Below are 20,301 nucleotides of genomic sequence, written 5' to 3' on the forward strand. Positions count from 1 at the left end.
GAGGGACAGAGTGTGCGCAGGGGAGGAGCAGAGAGGGAGATACAGAATCTGAAGCAGGCTCTGAGCTGCAGCACAGAGCAGGACGCGGGGCTCGAACTCAAGAACCGTGCGTGACCTGAGCCGAAGTCAGGACACTCAACTGACTGAGCCACTCAGGCACCCCAACGACCTCCACTGTTTAAAGAAAAAGAAAAAAGCCTGCCTTACCTAAGGGTTGAATAGACATTAAAAGCTCTTTCAGCATTTTATCTTTGGTTTTAGAAAAAGTGATTTAAAGAATCTTGAGGCTACAAGGTTTACTTATCTTAATCACTTTATTATTAATGAAACGTAGTTATAAACTAACTGGTTGAAACCCTTTGATTTAAGGCATACTAAGAAAATAAGAGGACCGTAAATCATTGAAATGGTCTTTCTTCCCACTATGGGGCAGATTATATTTATGAAACATACCCTTTTTACATCTTATAAAAAGGAGAGTTGGAATACATTTTAAAAATATATTACATGGACACCTGGGTGGCTCAGTCAGTTGATCATCCGCCTCTTGATTTTGGCTCAGGTCATGATCCTAGAGTCGTGGGATTGAACCCTGCGTCAAGCTCTGTGCTGAGCATGGAACCTGCTTAAGATTCTCTCTCTCCCTCCCCCACTCACACGCATGTGCTCTCTCTCTCAAAACCTATATGTGTATATATATATATATATAATGTAATTGAATTATTTTATTAATGGTTGTATTTTTCATATATTTCAGTTTGTTTTTAACCTGAGGGTAATCGTAATTAATTGTAAATCAGAATTTTTAATAACTATTACCGTAATCTATAAATAACTTTGCTATCAGTTTTCCTAAGTGGACGTTGTTTTTGAAAAGAAATTATTTCTCATCGTTGATGGTATAATGAGCATGTCAGTGACAGAAAATAACTTTGCCTTTGGATCTTTTTAATAATGAACTATATATTATACATTTATGGTTGTGCTGATGAATGGCATTTCTCAGTCAAGTATTGTAGTGTGATAAGTGATTGGGAAAAAAGTGCTTTTCATTTCAGGTTTTGAGATCACCATTGAACATCCACACACAGATGTGGTGAAATGTACCCAATTAGTAAGAGGTAAGTGATCTTTGAAATTTCTGAATTAAGTGTTAATACTTTTTATTGTCTATAATTGATTTGAATGGGTTTTATTAAAATGGGGGAAATACCATTTTGAAGCAACATCTTTGGTTGTTCTACATCTACCTATTCATCTTCTTCTGTATGTGGTGAATTAGCTTCCTTTAAACTTAGGTGAGAATCTTTCAGTAAAAAAACTAGAGGGCTTCCAATTAATAGGACTCTCTCAACCTACTTATTAGGCTAATAAGCCAGTTCCCATTTTAGTTAATGTTTAAGAAGTTGACCATTAACACATACACACAGAAAATTTCTGGTTTCTGTCAAACTTTCATTGACCTCTAGGAAAATGATGACAGTTTACGAATTTGGAGGCCATCCTCATGTCTTTCAGATAAAAATTGTCTTAGCAGATTTGCCACTTTGGAAATGTTTTCCCCATATTCATTTGAAAACAACAGATTTAATACATTTTTCAAAGTTCTGTAGCATTTCTAAAAATAATTTTCTTTTTGTGTGTAATGGGGAAGTATATTGTATGATACAGGCAGCATGTGATGTGCCTTTTAAGCCTTTTAAAACAGGAGTAGGAACTTTTTTTTATTTGCTTTACTGCTTCTAAAGCATGTGGTACACACTTTTCTACTCTTGTTAGTGAATTCTATGTATCTGTTCATGTATCCCTAGAAATATTTTTTACATAGTTGCATGTTGTTACACTACTTCTTACTTCTTCTTTCCTGTTTGCCATTTGAAGTGTTACTGTACTAAGAGCAACCACTTGGAACCTTCAGTGTGCCTTTTTCTGTTACTTTCTTTTTTGAAAATTAAATTTTGCAGTTTCATTCTTTTACCACCAGACTTCTTTTCTTTAGGTTTATTCTAAACAGAATGGGTAAGACTTTTGAAGGCCTTTTTTGATTTTTAGTGTTTACCTGAAAGTCTCACATTTTATTCATTTTAAATTGAATTCATATACCTACGTAGGATTTTATTATGTTAATGGCTATATTTAAAACAAACAAACCTGTTGTCACAGTGTCATTGTTCAGAACTGGACTTCTGAAAGAAAGTACCTTGTTTGTTTGTTTATTTTTGGTTTTTAATAGCTAGCACCTGTTATGACTTGCAAAGTAGAACATATTTAATTATGGTTCCTGTTCTTCAGGGTTATCTGAATATGATTGATAGCACATTTTTATCCACCGAATTACAGTGTAGTATAGAATTCATATAGATAACTAGTGTACATGTTGAATTAAAAAAAAAAAGCCTTAGAGTAAGCTATTTCTGTTAGAATAATGGAGAGCCATATAACTTTGCTCTAAACTAAGCCTGGTGAAGAAAGACATTTTTATAGCTTAAAATACATATACACAGACACTTTTATAGCTTAAAATACACACACTTAGTAGGAAATGAAACTGGATTTTCAGCTTGGTATTATAGTGACATTTGAGTCATCGTTAAGATCCTTAAAGTTTAGTAGCTGTTGTACGTGTTCCCATATATCTAAAGCTAGAGACATGAAGTCCATTCATTTGCAAAGTTGAATAGTAAGTTTTAAAAACATTCACAAAAACTGCAAATTTGGTATTTTATCCAAAACAGAATATTTAAATCTAATTTTTTGTTGTTAATGTTTAAAATGTGATCAATTCTTAAATTGTAGTGCAAATTTTATATATGTTTAACTTCATTTTGTCTGACTAACATTTCAGGTAACTATGGTTTACATCTCACTCCATTTAAAAACATTGTTTCATGTTTGGTGTCTGTTTTCTTTGCTCTGTTATAACTTTCTGCTAACAAAAGAACATTTTTCCTGCATTCTTCCTGTGTTGCACACTGATTATTAATAGGTTATTTTGAATTTAGATATATTCTGAGGTGAAAACTGCTATGGCAATTTAAAATTATTTTTACTTCCTTCTCTACATATTTTGATTCTTTGTGGGGATGGGGGGTAGTAGTGGTTTGGTTTCTTTAAGGTTCTCCCCACCACCCCCACCCCAAGATGAGAAAGTTGATATTATGCTACTTTGCTGAAGAATTGGCTAATGTCATTTTACAGGGACCTTTCATTTCTGTGATTTCTCCTTCCCTCCCCACCAGGAAAGAATGCCATACATAAGTCACACTGCCTCCAAGACATCTGATGCTTTGACACTCTTCCTTAGCACAACTCTGCTAAGCCCAAATCCCTTTTGTATACCTTATGTTGGTGATCCACATGGGGCAGCAGGGATTACAGGTGCCACGAATAAAAATAGAGGGCAAAGAATTTGAGGCCTGTTAGAGAGGGGTGAGTTGAGGTGAACTGATCCTAGGTGAGCAGAGGGGAAAGGTACATCAATGATTATGAATGTAATTGGGGGAAAAGGGAAATTATAGCAAAAGAATCCCCATTGGGAAGAAAAAGAAAGCAGAAAAAAAGTGAGCGGGGTACTACTATTTTCAGTTTCCATGACTTAAACTAGTTGTTAAAAATTGCTTTTCTTTTGGGGACCAGTGCTGAAGCATTCTGATTGCCTAGAGTATGTGTATCTTTTCTAAAGTTGACAATTGGATACTGTAAGAAATATATATGCAGTGGAGTTTTCTATATCTACGCCCTTGGGATGTTTCTAGGTTGTTAATTCTCTGTTGATGCTTAGTAGCATGAAAAACAGCAGTTTGTGCTGTCTTGAATTTGGGGGGTGGGGGTTTGTTTTGTTTTCTTTTCTTTGGATGGAAGTACTTAAGCCAACTTAAATATGATGACTGAGGATTAAGTCTGGCAGGCAACTCTTTGTATTTTGTACTAGACTTCAAAATCTTTTCTTCTTCTTCTTCTTCTTTTTTTTTTTAAATCCAGGAGAATGCTTTATTGCAACTTTTAGCTGACTAGATGCTTAACTTAGTAACAAGTTTAGCCCTTGTAACTGGCTAGCTAAAAGCAAATCGGCTTGTTTCTCAGATCTTTGGGGGATAGCAAGAAACATTTGAGTGAATGTTGTTGAAGATTTTCAGTAGTATAGAAAATGATGGCGCTCTTGTGATATTTGTAAGTAGTAAGTAAAATTTACTTTTTGTGTACAAAACTTTGAAGTTTTTGTTGTGTTGAGAACTTTTTGATGATAGCACATTAGAGCTGACAGTATTGTCTTCGTTTTTTTTTTTTCTTTTCTTACAGCAAGCAAGGATTTGGCACAGACATCCTATTTCATGGCTACCAACAGGTTGTTATCCTGACCCTCTTTGTTGCACTGTTGTAGCACACTATAGCTTCCTTTAATGCAGGGCCCCCTCAATGTGTCTCTTACCCTTGTTGCAACAGGAGACTGGACCATCTACTGTGGTGGTACCTTCCTGTCTGCTTTGCGGTGTATTGTACAAGGGACTTTTGGCACAGAGGGGTTAAATGCACATTGTGAAGTGTAGTGGTGCTTTCTGATGACATATTCTCGATTTGTGAGTGCATAAGTCTAAAATTGGTAGCCTGAATAGCAGCTAAAGATTACAAAGAGCTAAACTTAACGTAGAAATTCGAGCAACTTGGTAAGTATAAAGCTATTTCTAGTTTACAATTATAGTTAAATGACAATTTTTTAAAATTTCACATTGATCCAATTTTAACTTTAAAATAATCATTAAAGTTTTTTTAATAAATAAAATTTATATAACTTGGGTTTTTTTCCAGATAATACCCACTAGTAGTAAATCAGAACTAGCCAAGTCCTGTCAGTGCCTAGATTTGCAGAAATACAATTTTTACTTTAAGAAAACTTAACTTCCTTTTCATTTTACATAAAAATTTTGGTGTGGGTTTGCAGTTGATGAACATTTTTCATCTCCATCAATTCTGAACTGAACTGAAAGAATAATTTTTTAAAGCATTTAATATCTAATACATAATTCTGGATTGATTATATGAATGCCTTAAATTTGTTTTTTAAATGGGTCATTGGGGAGGAGGGCACCAAAGTAGCATTGTATGGTCCTTAATTTCTTGTGACACTGTTTTAACTTTCATTTAAAACTTTGGATTGGCAAATACCAATATATTTTCTTAGGTATATGTTGTTGGGATTTAACTCCTATCCCTAGGAGTTTTGAACGACAAAAAGAAAGTACTAAATTTAAAACTTTGGTTAGAAAAGGCATGCTGTAACGTGTTATCACATGCCCAAATTTGGGACATAAAATGGAAGGAGAAAAGTAGCATTTTTATAGTATTTAGCAACATTGGGCCTTGAAGCTGTTCAGCAAAAGGTAAGTTTTCTCTGTGGCTTTGCTGAAAAGACAGAGGTTTACATAGATAAGTGTTAGATTCTCTTTAACTTACTTGAGAATTCTGTTAACCCACATCAAATGGTGGAATCCCTGATTCTGACTTCATTCTGTAATGTGATGTTGAAATTACTTGGCAGTTTTATGGAGAATCTTCTGCTTTTTCTTTACTTTTTTGCCATGACATTACAAAAGAAGCAAAAATACCACAAAAAATTAAGATGTTACACTTGTTTATGCTGATTATTGGAAATATGTCTTCCCCTCCTTTTATAAAGAAGTAAAAGTACTTCAAAATTTAGAAATATTAATATATTACTATTGATAAAATATTAATATAATGCTCTGGGAGTCACAGTGTGGAGAATGTTCATAATCTAGTATTAGAATTTTATAATTATAGTGTTAGCTTTTAATTTAAAAATAAGGTTTTATACTCGACTTGAAGAAAACCTTTATAATTATGTTTGTGCTCTAATCTTACTGGTAAATGTTTTTCTTTGTTTTACATACTTGAATTACTGTGGTTCTTCGTTTTCAAACCTGCTCCACAACAGTCTACACCTTACCACCTTCTGTCTTCAGTACAAACCAACAGTGATAGCATGTGTATGTATTCATTTGGCTTGCAAATGGTCCAATTGGGAGATTCCTGTGTCAACTGATGGAAAACATTGGTGGGAATATGTCGATCCTACAGTTACTCTAGAATTACTAGATGGTAAGTAGAGAAAAAGAAATTTTTTTTTTACATTGAAAATATTTTTTTATTATGGAAAATTCTACCTACTTTTGTATAGGTTTGAAAATAGTGAGTCTCCATAGACTCATACTTAAGTGAACAGTTACCGATTCTGGCCAATCCAGCATCTCTCTGTCCCCCTGTAGTTATTTTGATATTAATCCCAGATCTCTTTATTAATATTTGTTTGTGTTTCAAAAGATTCCTCAAAAACATAACTATAATTTCATTTTAACAATTTGGTAATAGAATTTAAAAGTATAATTTACACGATCAAATGAACAGGATGAAAATAAGGATTTGTTAGCCTAAAGAAAAACAACTAAAAAATAAAAACTTGAACATATTTTAACCACCAATGAATATCTATAGCCCTATCAGGACTTCTCAAAAAACATGATTTATAATGCTATAGGTTGACAATGCAAGAATCTCAAAGTCGGGTATAATTTATTGTAGAAGATGTGAAGCTATGAACTAAAGGTATTTTCAGGGTAACATTCCTTGTTCTGTAGTTCCACTGATAGTGAAGTGTGTCATTGTTGCCTTGTATTATTAAATATGAATTGAAAAAATCAGGGGTGCAGATTCTGTAAATTGTGAACCTGGAATTGAGTCTTCTGATAAGAAATTTCTTTGGTAAGAAATAAGCTGACCAGAGGCAGGAGAGATTCTTGGGGATTAAGACATTTTAGCCAGATACTGTAGATTTCAGAAAGGAAATAGATTATGCTTCTTGCCTAAAAGATATACTGTTAGGTTTTTGGCTGCTTCTTTTTGTGAGCTTTCCCCAACTTCTGTTGCAAGATTTAAGCTCATGGGAAAACAATTTATATCTATTCCTATTGAGGACATCTGTTACATAGAGACCCCTTTGGGTTTCACATGTGATCTTCCAATAAAATTTCAACATGTTTCTGTAAGCTAGATGTTTCTTTTCTCTGAGCCAAATAGTAATAACTCTTTCAGAGTTTATAGACTCTTTGGTCTATGCCAACTACACAACTCCTGCCCCTGTAGCTGGAAAGCAACCATAAGCAATACGTAAATGAATGGATATGGCTGTTCCAGTAAAACTTTGTTTACAAACATGGGGGTATAGGTCATAATTGTGATAGTTTGCCTTCCTTTTTTCTAAAATATGCCTCCTTTTTAGATCTCTTGATTTTCAATTTTTGTTTCCTCCGTGAAAAATTTCATCCAGTGTATGTATCTCGTACTATATTACTGCCACATGATTATGCTCTTTTCCTTACATTGCCAGAGGTTTTTTAAAGTTTAACAAGAGAAGGAATCTTCAGTGAGTTAAAATGGCATCTTTTAAAAACTAGTGGGGGGCGCTTTTTTTTGTCATCTGTGACTTGAAAATTAGGTTTTCTGTGCTTCCATCTTACTTTGGCAGTTAACAGATGAGAAGTAGGCATCGTCTGAGTAAAAGTAGTTTATATACATGGTCCTAAAGTAAAGGTCACAAAAAGCAAGTGATCTGCCTTTTATACTGCTCCTAAATTGTACTTAAAGTTTTTTTTTTTGACATGACAGAGGCCACCCAAATAACCATCTGCTTCTGTGCTGAAAAGGCTCAAGTTTATTAAATTGGAGAGCCACTGAATATGAATCTTGGGACACGTAAGACATTGACAGTTTCAACATGCTATATAGCAGCCTTTCTCGGTGTTTTGATCACAAAAAAAGGAAAAACTAACAAAGTTTAAGATATATCTGAATTTGAATCTGGTGTTGAAGCATCAGTGTTCACTGAAATAATTCATGTAATGACTCTTCCAAAAACAGCTTTGGCTTGGACTTGGCCTGCCTGTAATATTTTTTGTTGTTGTTTTTGTTTTATAATTAATAACAAACCCTCATCTGTTTTTTGTATTTAATTTTTTTCTGTATAATTAGCCTTGAGAGAAAAAGGCTCTCTTTTAAGGACCATACTGTGATTTTTGTGTATATAACTAATATATTGGCAGTGATTATTTGACAGATTCTTTTGATTGTCCATTGTAAAATGTAATAAGAAAGTAAAAACAAGCCTTATGTTTTATACCTGCTATGTAGGCAGGTTTGGGACCAAAAAACTTTTTTAATTTATTTATTTTGAGAGCAGCACAAGCAGGGGAGGGGCCGAGAGAACAGGAGAGAGTAAATCCCAAGCAGGCTTCGCACTATCAGCACAGAGCCCTATGCAGGGCTCTATCCCGTGAACCATGAGATCATGACATGAGCCAAAACCAAGAGTGGGATGCTTAACCGACTGAGCCACCCAGGCACCCCTGGACCAGAAACTTGATGTGCATTTAATCTTTGACAACCAAGCTGTTAAAGAGATTGAATCAAAACAATTTCTTGTTAATTTTGAACCCAAAATTATTGTGTATCTGCTAGATTTATTAGTGTCCAAGTGGAAAGGTGTTTGTTTGCTTATTTGTTTGAAATTAAAGAGTAGTGGTCCAGGCATTAGATAGCTTTCATTCAAACTGAATCAGAAAGTTTATGAATCTTGAGCAGGTTATAGTTATCACAGCTTATAGACATATAATAAATGCTAAGTTTTTGCATATTTTTTACTTTAAGATAAATTCTGTATGGTCTTAATTTTCGTTATCAGTTTAGCATGTTTGCCTAGAATAGTTTACAGAGAAGCTTACTATGTATACTAAAAAAATAATAAATGAATCTGTGTAGTCTCTACTGAATTGGCATTATTAATATTATGTGATACTATAATTCATTTGACTGGTATTAATATTTGTCTTGAGTGGTCAATAGCCTAGTGGTCAATGTCACTATTTGGGGGTAGAAAAGTATAATTCACCATAACCACACCATTTTGGAAGTGAGTCATTTCACTGTGATCCTAAATTTAAGGGAAAAATGAGGTAAAAATATATGACCCAGGGTAGTTTTAATAATACGTTAATAGTAATGATTGCTAGGAGAATATGAGTGTAGGTCGAGGAATTCTTTTCATTTAACTTTGAAATAATTTTAAACTTAAACTACAAAATAGTAGTTTCTATATACCCTTTACCTGGTTTCTCTAACGTTAACATCTTATAAAATAATACATGATTATCAAAACCAAGTAATTAACATTGGTACAGTAGTAACTAAATGACAAGTTTTATTTGATTTCCTCAATTTTTCTGTTCTAGGATCCTATGTTCCATTTGGTTGATGTGCCCCTTAAATCCCTTCCAAACTATGACAGTTTTTCTATCTTTCCATTTTTTTATGACCTTGACATTTTGAAAAATAATGGTCAGTTATTTTATAGAATGTTCCTCAATTGGACTTTGATGTTTTCTCATTATTAAATTGAAACTTTGTATTTTTTGGCAAGAATACCACATAACTGGGAAATGGGTTTTGCGTTACTCAGTGCACCTTATCAAGGAGTCCTTCATATATCAAGGGGTATATCTTACTGGTGATAATGATAACCATGGTCATCACTTGGTGGTATCTGCTGGGTTCCTCCATTGTAAAGTTACTGTTCTTCTCTTTGTAATTAAATATCTTGAGGAAGGTATGTTAGGATTATACAAATACCTCCTTTTCCTTTAAACTTCTGCCCATTAGTTTTAAAGAATCTATCAATGGATCTTGCCTGCAATAATTATTACTATGATGATTGCCTAATGAAGATTTTCTATTTGGGGGGAATTTTTTTAATGCTACTAAATTTTCCAGAGATTCTGAGTAAGCATGGGGGCAGGGGGAATGATATTTATTTATTCATTCATTCGTTCATCTGTGATTCAGCTTTGAAAATAGTTCAGTTCTGTGTCTAGTTCTTTATTTGCTGAAGGTTGAATAGGAGGGTAATAGTGAAGTAGATGAACTCTTGAGGCCCGCTTTTTAATATTGCCCACTTGAGAGAAATATAAATCCTAAAGACACCTTCTAAGTTTTAAATTTAAATTTTATTTTTAGAGCTAACACATGAGTTTCTACAAATATTGGAGAAAACACCTAGTAGGTTGAAGAGGATTCGAAACTGGAGGGTAAGAGAATTGGCAGGGTTTAATAGAATATCAGTTTGTCACTTATCTAACAAGTACATAGCTAACCAGTTTGAATTTTTTGGTTAAATATTCTTATTTCCGGTATTCCTAACTAATTACAGTGTATCATAAACTGCATACACTCAATAGTTTATTCAACTGCTGTGTCCAGTGGACTTTGCTAATAAGTACTTTATAAATTTCTTGTTTAATTCTCACAGTGATTATAATGGAAATATTCTCCTTATTTGACAAATGGGCAAATTAAAGCCTAGACACGTTAAATTACTTTCTCAAATGCTGGGCTAGGATTTAACCTGTATCTAACTCTGAAACCAGCGGTTACCACTTTATATAGCCCCCTTTTGTGCCTCTAAATAAGATAGTTACTTACTGGCAACATAAAGCCTTGAACCCCAGGTGGTTTTGTTTGCATATACTTAATAGAGATTTTTATAAGGCAGAGAAAATTGTATTAAATCCCTTTGCTGTCATCACTTCTTTTGTGTTTTATTTAAATAGGCCAATCAGGCGGCTAAGAAACCAAAAGTAGATGGACAAGTTTCAGAAACACCGCTTCTTGGTTCATCTTTGGTCCAGAATTCCATTTTAGTAGATAGTGTTACTGGTGTGCCTACAAACCCAAGTTTTCAGAAACCATCTACATCAGCATTCCCTGCACCAGTCCCTCTAAATTCAGGAAACATTTCTGTTCAAGACAGCCACACATCTGATAATCTGTCCATGCTAGCAGCAGGAATGCCAAGTACCTCATACAGTTTGTCATCACACCAAGAATGGCCTCAACATCCAGAATCAGCAAGGACAGAACAGATGTATTCACAGAAACAAGAGACCTCTTTGTCTGGTGGCCAGTACAACATCAACTTCCAGCAGGGACCTTCTGTATCACTGCATTCGGGATCACATCACAGACCTGACAGAATTTCCGATCACTCATCCATTAAGCAAGAATATACTCAGAAAGCAGGGAGCAGTAAACACCATGGACCAATTTCTGCTACTCCTGGAGTCATTCCTCAGAAAATGTCTTTAGATAAATACAGAGAAAAGCGTAAGCTAGAAACCCTTGATCTGGATGTAAGAGATCATTATCTAGCCGCCCAGGTAGAACAGCAGCACAAACACGTGCAGTCACAGTCAGCCAGCAGCAGTTCTGTCACTTCTCCCATTAAGATGAAAATTCCCATCACAAACCCCGAAAAACCTGAAAAATACACAGTGGATAAGAAGGAAAAGAGTGGATCGCTGAAATTACGGATTCCGATACCACCCGCTGATAAGAGTGCCAGTAAGGAAGAACTGAAGATGAAAATAAAAGTTGCTTCCTCAGAAAGACATAGCTCTTCTGACGAGGGCAGCGGGAAGAGCAAGCATTCCAGCCCACATGTTAGCAGAGACCATAAGGAGAAGCACAAGGACCATGCCGCGAACCGCCACCACCCCAGCGGGCACAAGCATTCCCACTCCCACAGTGGCAGCAGCAGCGGTGGCAGTAAACACAGTGCCGATGGAATCCCACCCACTGTTCTGAGGAGTCCTGTTGGCCTGAGCAGTGATGGCATTTCCTCTAGTTCCAGCTCTTCGAGGAAGAAGCTGCATGTCAATGATGCATCTCACAACCATCACTCCAAAATGAGCAAAAGTTCGAAAAGTTCAGGTAGTTCATCTAGTTCTTCCTCCTCTGTTAAGCAGTATATATCCTCTCACAACTCTGTTTTTAACCATCCCTTACCCCCTCCTCCCCCTGTCACATACCAGGTGGGCTACGGACATCTCAGCACCCTCGTGAAACTGGACAAGAAGCCAGTGGAGACCAACGGTCCTGATGGCAATCACGAGTACAGTACAAACAGCCAGCATATGGACTACAAAGACACATTCGACATGCTGGACTCGCTGTTAAGTGCCCAAGGAATGAACATGTAATCATTTGTTTAGGTCCATTTTTCCTTTACTTTTTTAATTTAAAAATGGTTAGAATGGAAAACTTCCTCCTGATCTAGCAGTGGTGACACCTGCTATTGCTGCCACTGTTTCAATATTTGTAAGTGCTGCTTTATTCTTCATTCTGAAAAGAAGAGATTATAGTAAACAAGTCTTTATCTCCACATATGATAGTGTTATAAATACTGTAAAAGCATGGAAGGTGCAAAACTCAGTATTTCTACAATTGCAGCTAAGAACATTAGGATGAATGGCTGGCTGCTTCTAGGAATATAAGATGCCTCAAGCATTCATTATTTATAATTTGAATACTGTAGCTATTTTATGTTGTTGTTGCTTGGCTTTCGAATGAGTGTAAATTGTTTTCTTTTTGTGTATTTATACTTGTATGTATGATTTGCATGTTTCGATGATAAAGGGATAAAACAGTATACTGACAACTGTTTACAAGAAAGTGGAGAAAAATGTACATACATTTTTGTATGTTTAGATATTACCATAAATACTCAGGATTGGAGCTGCTTGTAAGTATAACAATATAACTTTATTTTATCTTGTCCGAGTCCATCACTAATCTAAAACAAAGGTGGCACTTTTTCATGTTAACCTTAAACTCTAGGCCTTACTGGAAGCCACTGAAGGGGGACACTTCACTACAGATGGGTATGCAGTGCCACAGATGGTCATTTATTTACACTGTGAGGCACTGAACTTTTGCCTTCAGAGCTTCTGACCAGGTTGGCTGCTGAAATAGCCCCTACTTTTCTGAAGGCTTGAAGAGGAAAAAATAAAGTTTACATACTCTTGATGTGAAGTGCATTTTAAATGTGTGTTGGCTTGTTGCAGTACTATAAACACAGAGCTGTTAATAATGGTTATGTAGATTACTGTGATTTGAAAACTAAACTCACAAAAACTTATATAGTGAAGAATTAGTAAGTTTTTTTCTTAAATAAAGAACTTTAACACTACATATTTTACCAGTAAACAGGGATTGCTTTTCCTTTAGTGTTCAGAATGACACCATATTCTTAAACATACTCCTCCCCTGAAGTGTGTTCGTGTGTGATGCCATATTTCTTTTTCAGGTAAATGCAGTCTTCCTTATAGAAATGAAATTAAACCTGTCGCTCTCTCGGTTCTTTTATATTCTTCTAACAATAAATACAAAGAAAAGATCATTGACTGTGCATTGTACCTATATATACAGCTTATGGTTGTTACCAAGAAGCTCTGTGAGAAAAAAGGGTTAGCCTCCAGGTGAACAGCTAGTGGAGGTTTTCCGTTTGTTGCACATCCCAGTATATTCCTGTTGAGGTCAGGTTTGCACAGTCATCTAACTTCTGAACAAACAATAGACTTTAACTTGTTTAAAATTTGTCTGAAACACCAATAATGTGGCTCCAGTTTCTCAGCTAATCTTGAATTTATTCTGTGGTAAATCTTTGAGCTGTTGAGTATCTTTAGATGGGGTGAATTCAACTTCTGTTGAACTAAAAACTGTCTTAATTTTTTCTTTAATGTATATGAATTATTTTTGTTAAAAAGCCACTGATACGTGCACAATTGTAATTTTACTCAAGTATGTTGCAGTTGTAAATATTAGAGTTTAATCTCGTGCTCTACTTTATTTAGCAATTACTTAATTTGCCAGTAGCTCTATAATTTTTTTTAAGATAATTGTTCATTATTTTGTCAATGCTATTTGAACTTAGGATACTAGGAGCCTCTTTCCAGGGACTTTGCCTAGGGAGCATGTCCTAACATTTGTTCTTGTCTTGCATAACTTTAGTAATCTTTGTCATTACGTGTAACTTTGTTGCTCTGTATGGCATATTATTGTATCCATAAACACAGTAATTTTGATACAGTTCTACTTTTACAGTGGTACATAATTCGAGGACTAGTATAGAATTAAGCTGAGTGCAAGATGAGGGAGGGAAGGGTTTTGTTCTTGGTAATTTAGATGTGAAACCTCTAAGGAGCTATCATGTGAAACGACATAGGGTGGTTGTGCTACTGTATAATTGGGGATGATAATACCAGGAATTTTAATAAGATTTTGTAAAGAGTATCCAAAAAGTAGTGAACTTATTTTCAGTATGACATAGAAACAATGTGAATATTTAAGGTCTGTGACTATACTTAAACTTCACTAAGAATTTGCAGAACTGTTTCGAGATGTGGGAATAAAGGTAATTTTGTTGAATCTTTATTGGTGCTAATGATGGACAGTTTAAAAGGTAGCTAGTATATATTGTTATGGGTCAGTACTTATTAGTACTTCCAGAATTGAATTTGAAATGCTATGTATTCACTTTTCACTCTGTAAATGTAATTCTTTACGATGACTTTATTTATTAAAGGGCAGCCAGTTGTAATTTGTACAGGATTGTGTGAGCTATTCAAACTCTTTAACCTCTGAACAGGATTATAGCTTCCAAATGCACCGTGGGGATGAATATGAAAATCCTTTTAAGTTTCATTTCCATTAAATGAAAACCCCTATTACTCATATTACTGTTAATTTGCTTTACCCATCTCATTTGCATAAAATAGTTCATCAGCCTAGTCCCAATAGGCTCAACCAAAGAAAAAGACTCCAATGAATGGACGTTATTACCGAGTCTTTTTGTAAGTAGCCATAAGTAAACCAAAATAGTATCATCAAATTTAGGTATGAAATTCCACATGTGCAAAGTACTGTTAAGGTGATTTACATTTTTGATGAGATTTTTTTTAAATATTTGAAATATTAAAAAGCATTATCTTTAAACATCCTTTAAAAGAGTGATTCATTTTTTTAGTTGTCTTTTCCCTAGGTCATAGTTTTCTTACCTTTATGCAGAAGCACATTGCATAAAAAGGCTTTACTTCTACCTCTCTAAGTAGTTTTCCAGTATTGAGCTGTGCCCCCCCTATATATTTGCCTTAGCTACTTTAAAATATGCTTTCGGAACCAAAAAGCAAAGGAGAGTTTGTTTTTCACTGAGACATTCTTGGAGGCCTGCTTAACCAAACTAGTGGTGATATCCTTTAGTGGTACAACCTTGCAAAATGCCCCAATTCCTTCTTGTTTTACCTGAGGTTCGTTTCTTAAGTTTGTCTTTGGAAGCAGTTAAAGGTGCGTCTTGGTCTTTCTCTGCATGTGCAGATGCATTCTGGTTAGAATCATTGATCCACATTTCTTCCATGCCATGTGAGAGGTGCTTGCATCACTTTGTTACCAACAGGTTATAATTAGGGTAGGAGACCTTATATTTTTGGCCTACCCTCCTCCAACTTAACGAGATGACTAGTCTCCTTCAGAGAACCAAATTTTAAATGTGTTTGTTAGTTACCAGTTGCCTTGCCTTAAAGCATTTTGAGCACATTTTTTGGTTAGATTTGAGAATTTAAATTGCTGATTTTTATTCTTTAACCAACCTTAGAGATAAACCACTGCTTGCCTATGCATCACTGTTGTGTACTGTAGAATTATCTTTGGTTGATCAGATATTTTAGGGTATTTTGCATTTACTACGGAAATGAGGGTTGTTTTGGGGTTTGTTTGTTTACATGGTAGTAGTATCTCTAAAGGAAGACAGTTATGTTCTCAAGACACCTCATCATTCCCAAATTTTATCTAATCAGTGAGCAGTTGTTTCTTGCCTAGTACTGTGCACTTTTAAGATCTCTTTGCTGAGAAACAAGAGAGAGCTCTTGTGGAAGAATTCTTGATTCATCAGTCTCTTGCTCAAGAGGCTTTCTTGGAAGGCAATAGGGTTTGCTAACTGTATTTACAGATGAAGGATCAGTTAATCCCATGCCCAGGTAACTTGCATTAACTGAGCTAACAGAATGATACTTGTTAATTTTGTGTACCCATGTATTTATGATAGGCGATTTAGAAAACGGCACATTCTGTCTCTGGCGTCCTAGGGTGTGAAGTTATGATACCATCGTATTGAGAATTCACAGTTACGTTAAGATCTGAAATTTGATTGCTGTAAGCTGACGTATGTAAGTCAAATGGCAGTTTGCTTGTTTTGTAAGGGAAGTTTGCCTTGGAAACGTCTGTCTTTATAATAGAGATGATCTTGCCAGTGGGAACTGGAATGCTCAGTGTTTGAGGTCTGATGCCGTGCATCTATTTTTTATTCCACAATGTTGATGTGTGCGCTGCCAGCTTTTGTTTCTGTGACTTGTCTTAACTCTGTTCTATGTAGTTTACTAGTATCTATTTTCACCTGACAGATTCTTTAGACTAGGTTGATAAGCAAGACACATTGAAGGTTGTGTGGCTCTAGCTACGAGTAATTGTGTTTTCATCAAGGTGAGGTAACCCATTCCCTGTGATTCTTTAACCCCAAAGGAAATTCTGAGGGCTAATTTTCTTTATTTCAAGCTTTTGGGAGGAAGCCTTCCTTAAAATTTGTTTAGTAGTTGGTTTAATTTGATTGCCTGTTGTTTGTTAAGTAATGAGTACGTTCTTTCTTTCAAGGTGTGTTTTTCAAGTGGATTTACTTGGTTTGTAAAACCTCACTTGTACTCATTTGTTGTCAGCAACGATTGGGATTTTGTTTTCTGAATGTACTCAAAACCCCCAAGGACTACTGAATAGGGTGTTTGCTAATAGAAAATCCAAAACAGGAATGTGTATATGTGGCATGAATTTGATTAGTCATTGAATTTCAGCTCCGTATCTATTACGAGGAATTATTAATAAAATGTGTTTATTGAAAATGTCAATCCAAGGCTCTAACATGTCTTGTTAATGTGAATCAGAGATAATTTTCAGTCCCTGGGAAATGTGGGAAATCAGACCTTAATGTAAGTTTCTCTTTATCTGAGTAACTTCATATAATCAAGGAGTGTGTTCTCTCATTCAGATTGTCCATATTTTCGTCCCAGACCCACCACTTAGCTGATATCCTTGGGTGAATTAGTTGACTTTGTGCCTTGATTTCCTTACCTACAAAATGTACCTATTCTTAGGGTTGTGAAGCTAAGGAGGGAAGGCTAAAGAGAATAGATGGCATTGAAGAGAATCTTGCCAGAGGTATATTTTAGATATCGGAGGGAATGAGGAAGCCCAGTCCAGGTGCATTAAACTTAGGTGTGTATTAAACTACATGCCTACTGTTTCTAGAATTTCAGTTCGTTCTGATTCATACTTTGTGGTTTTCTTGGTTAAACTGTTGCATCAACTCCCCAAAAAGCAAAGAGGAATTGCAGTTATCTGGAAGGGGAATTATCCATGCAAAAAAATGTTTAATCATAAACTGCTTTATTATTACTGCCCTGTCCAACCCCTTGCTTTCCCCACGATTTGCCCATACCCTCCACTTGAAAGAAAATTGAAGCCATGCAGGATAGATAGAAAAGTTACTTTCTCTAAAATGCATCTAAAGCCTGAATGTAAAATAAATGTTTTGAAATCAATTAAAGGAGAGTTGTCTTCATCTTCTGTTGATAACACCAGTAAGGGCCTATTGTATTAGCATATAAAAAGTTACATGAGTTTGATTTAGGAACATTACAAAAACAGTTAATTCCACTTAAAGTTAATAATTCCATTTTGTAATTCATCCTACTCCATTGTGTTGTTGTTTTTTTTTTGCCCTGTTTTCAATATAATGAGAAAATTGTACATTTTTGTTTTAGCTCTGGTATATGACCTGCCTGTTTCTTCTCCCCAATACTAATCTCCTGTGGCAGTGAAGAGCCTCACTAATGAAAGGGTTTTTATTTTATTGGCATGAAATTAAGAGCTTTCCCACCTTAGTGTCCAGTCATACACCCAAGATCAGTTTGGGTGTACTGTTGTTTTTAGTCTTTCAAGGCATAAATCTGCAGGAGTGGTTGCTCTAGAGATGAATTCAGTCATAGTTTTTCACAAGTTTGAGAAGTCATGCAATAGGATGAAGTACTTTAGCTTTTCTCAGGCTTGTTTGCTGTTCTGGTTTTTCACTCTTGTTAATTTTGTTTACCACCAGTGAAGATACAGACTGCCTACATTGGGTACTTTTTTTTTTTTTTTTAAGTTTTATTTATTCAGAGAGAACGCGAGCAGGGAAAGGATAGCGATGGAGAGAGAATCCCAAGCAGGCTCCATGCTCAGCACAGAGCCCAACTCAGGGCTCAAACTCATTAGGGTGAGATCATGACCTTACCCAAAATCAAGAGTTGGGTGTTCAAGCGACTGAGCCACCCAGGTGCCTCTCCATTGGGTACTTTGAAGTTGACAGAATCCCCTGGAAAGCTGTTTTAGATGCAAGGTTCTAAGTTACATAGCCGCTTTAAGCTGAATTAATACTTAACAAATGCAAGAAGTATTATGACTAAAGATGGCCCGGTAGGTAGGTGATGGAGGCTTTTGACTGCTTATTGAACAGATTAGGTGGTTTTTATTTTGGAGCTACTCATTACCATATAAAAGGCCCAGGACTGCTGTAGTGGTCATGCAGGAGGAAGTGGATGATGGAATACTGTATGCTCCCCAACCCCATATTCCAGAGGTTGCTCTTTTCCACTATGGCAGTTCTCTTCACTCAGCCACCGAGGAATGTTTGTTTACCCTGTGAGGGCTAAAATAGGTTAAATGTAGGGAAGTGCTGTAGAGTTGGAACTACTCTGACAGTTTTACCTGAGGACTTAAATTTCTTTTGGTCGAGCTTGGGGCCCAGGGCATAGAGAAGATTTAGCACATAGTGAAGTGTACTTTTGAATATAATTAAAAACTTGAATTGTGTGTGGTGAAAAGGGAGGTGGTCATAGAGAGGAAGGTGATACTGTTGCTAAGTGAAAAATGAAAAGCTTTTCGTATCATTAACCAAGTTCACTAACCAGACTGGTGGAATTTGTTTATCAGCCTCCTCGTGAGGTTTTGTCTGAGTAAAATTTGATGTAATTTTACTTATAAATCACACATCTGAGAGGCAGCAGGGAAAGGGCTGTAAAGTCACACAAATCTGGGTGGCTGTCTCATCTTCCACCTACAAGTAGGATGGCCTTGAGAAAGTCACATTTTCACTAAGAAAATGAGCATAATACAAACCCAAACCAACCAGAATTAAATGAGGTGCTTTTTTATATCAGGAGCTCAGTAAATGCCCTTCCAGCCACCACCTATCTGCACTCCCAATCTCCTTGCAGACCTTCCTTCTCCCAAAGGAACATAATAAAGGGAGCAAACATCTAGGCAATACTAAGAGCATAATTCCAACCTGTTAGGTCTTAGGCACAAAAGACTAACAAAATGATATTTTAGGTTATGCTAATATACAAATAAATACGGGACATAGCTCTTAAATTCTTACCAAATACGAGAAAAGAACTGTACAAATTGGAAAGAAGGAAGGCATAACCACAAAGACCCATCTAAACGTGTTGACTAAAATCTTTTACCTCCAGTTGACTGCATTTCAGTTACTTCTCAAAAACTTCTAAAAAACCAGCTTGCTTTTGAACAAAATCCGACAACTGGCGTCGGAATACACCTAAAGTTAGTTTGTAATTGTGCCGCTTTGAAATGATAGCAGCCAGTACAAAGATTCTGTAGAGAGAGCTTCAACCAACAGGAAATGTAGCAGATGAGTGGAGTCACGGCAATAGAAACCTTATCAAAAATGTTTAATCCACCAACTTACAACAAGGCCTTGTAATAATTCAGACAACTTGTCTACTTTTTCTGGTGAGGTTTCCATTGGTCTGAAAATGGAAATGAAGCGTGACCTCAGTGGAGATGTCCATTCAAGTGAAGTGAGCAAAGTGCCCTGAAAAAGTTGATACGCTGACACACACACCCCCCCCCCCGCCCCTCTTTAAGATCCAGCTTTTATTCTACTAGCTGGCTTAGGTTTAGCTAGTTCTAGATGTGGCCATGACCTAATTGACTGCAAATAAGTGAAGTCTTCAAGTCGTACTACAAATTTGAGGGGAAGCAACCTGAGGCTTATGAGGCCACCTTGAATAGTACAGCTTATTATAGGCAGAAACTTGGGAGGAAATAGGGGACCCTCTGATAATGAAATGCCAAGGCCCTTAGCTCTTCCTGTTAATTTTGAGGCTCCTGTAATCTGCAAAGGTTACTGCTAAACAGAATCTAGCATCCTCCAGTTTTTAATTTATCACCTTCCTCTGGTTTCCTTTCCAAGGATTAAGTGTCTTTACCAGCCAAGCAAAAAATAAACAATTTTCT

The 20,301-nt window shown here is 35.9% G+C and overlaps 1 protein-coding gene across 11 annotated transcripts in view; it reads left to right on the forward strand.

The window, feature by feature from the left end:
* Positions 1-16,850, forward strand: part of CCNT2 (cyclin T2) — a 41,385-nt gene extending 24,535 nt beyond the window's left edge. For 6 of the 11 annotated variants that reach the window (XM_019838023.3, XM_003990727.6, XM_045034819.1 and 3 more), the window contains 5 exons: positions 1,059-1,121; positions 4,300-4,345; positions 5,954-6,117; positions 10,081-10,151; positions 10,674-16,850. In XM_019838023.3, the coding sequence (XP_019693582.1) occupies positions 1,059-1,121; positions 4,300-4,345; positions 5,954-6,117; positions 10,081-10,151; positions 10,674-12,101 (1,772 nt within the window). In that variant the 3' untranslated portion in view covers positions 12,102-16,850. The other 5 variants (XM_019838024.3, XM_011285232.4, XM_019838031.3 and 2 more) reach the window with 4 other exon arrangements.
* The last annotated feature ends 3,451 nt before the right edge of the window (positions 16,851-20,301 follow it).

Source organism: Felis catus, chromosome C1 (genome assembly GCF_018350175.1).
Source record: "Felis catus isolate Fca126 chromosome C1, F.catus_Fca126_mat1.0, whole genome shotgun sequence".
Lineage (NCBI taxonomy): Eukaryota > Metazoa > Chordata > Mammalia > Carnivora > Felidae > Felis > Felis catus.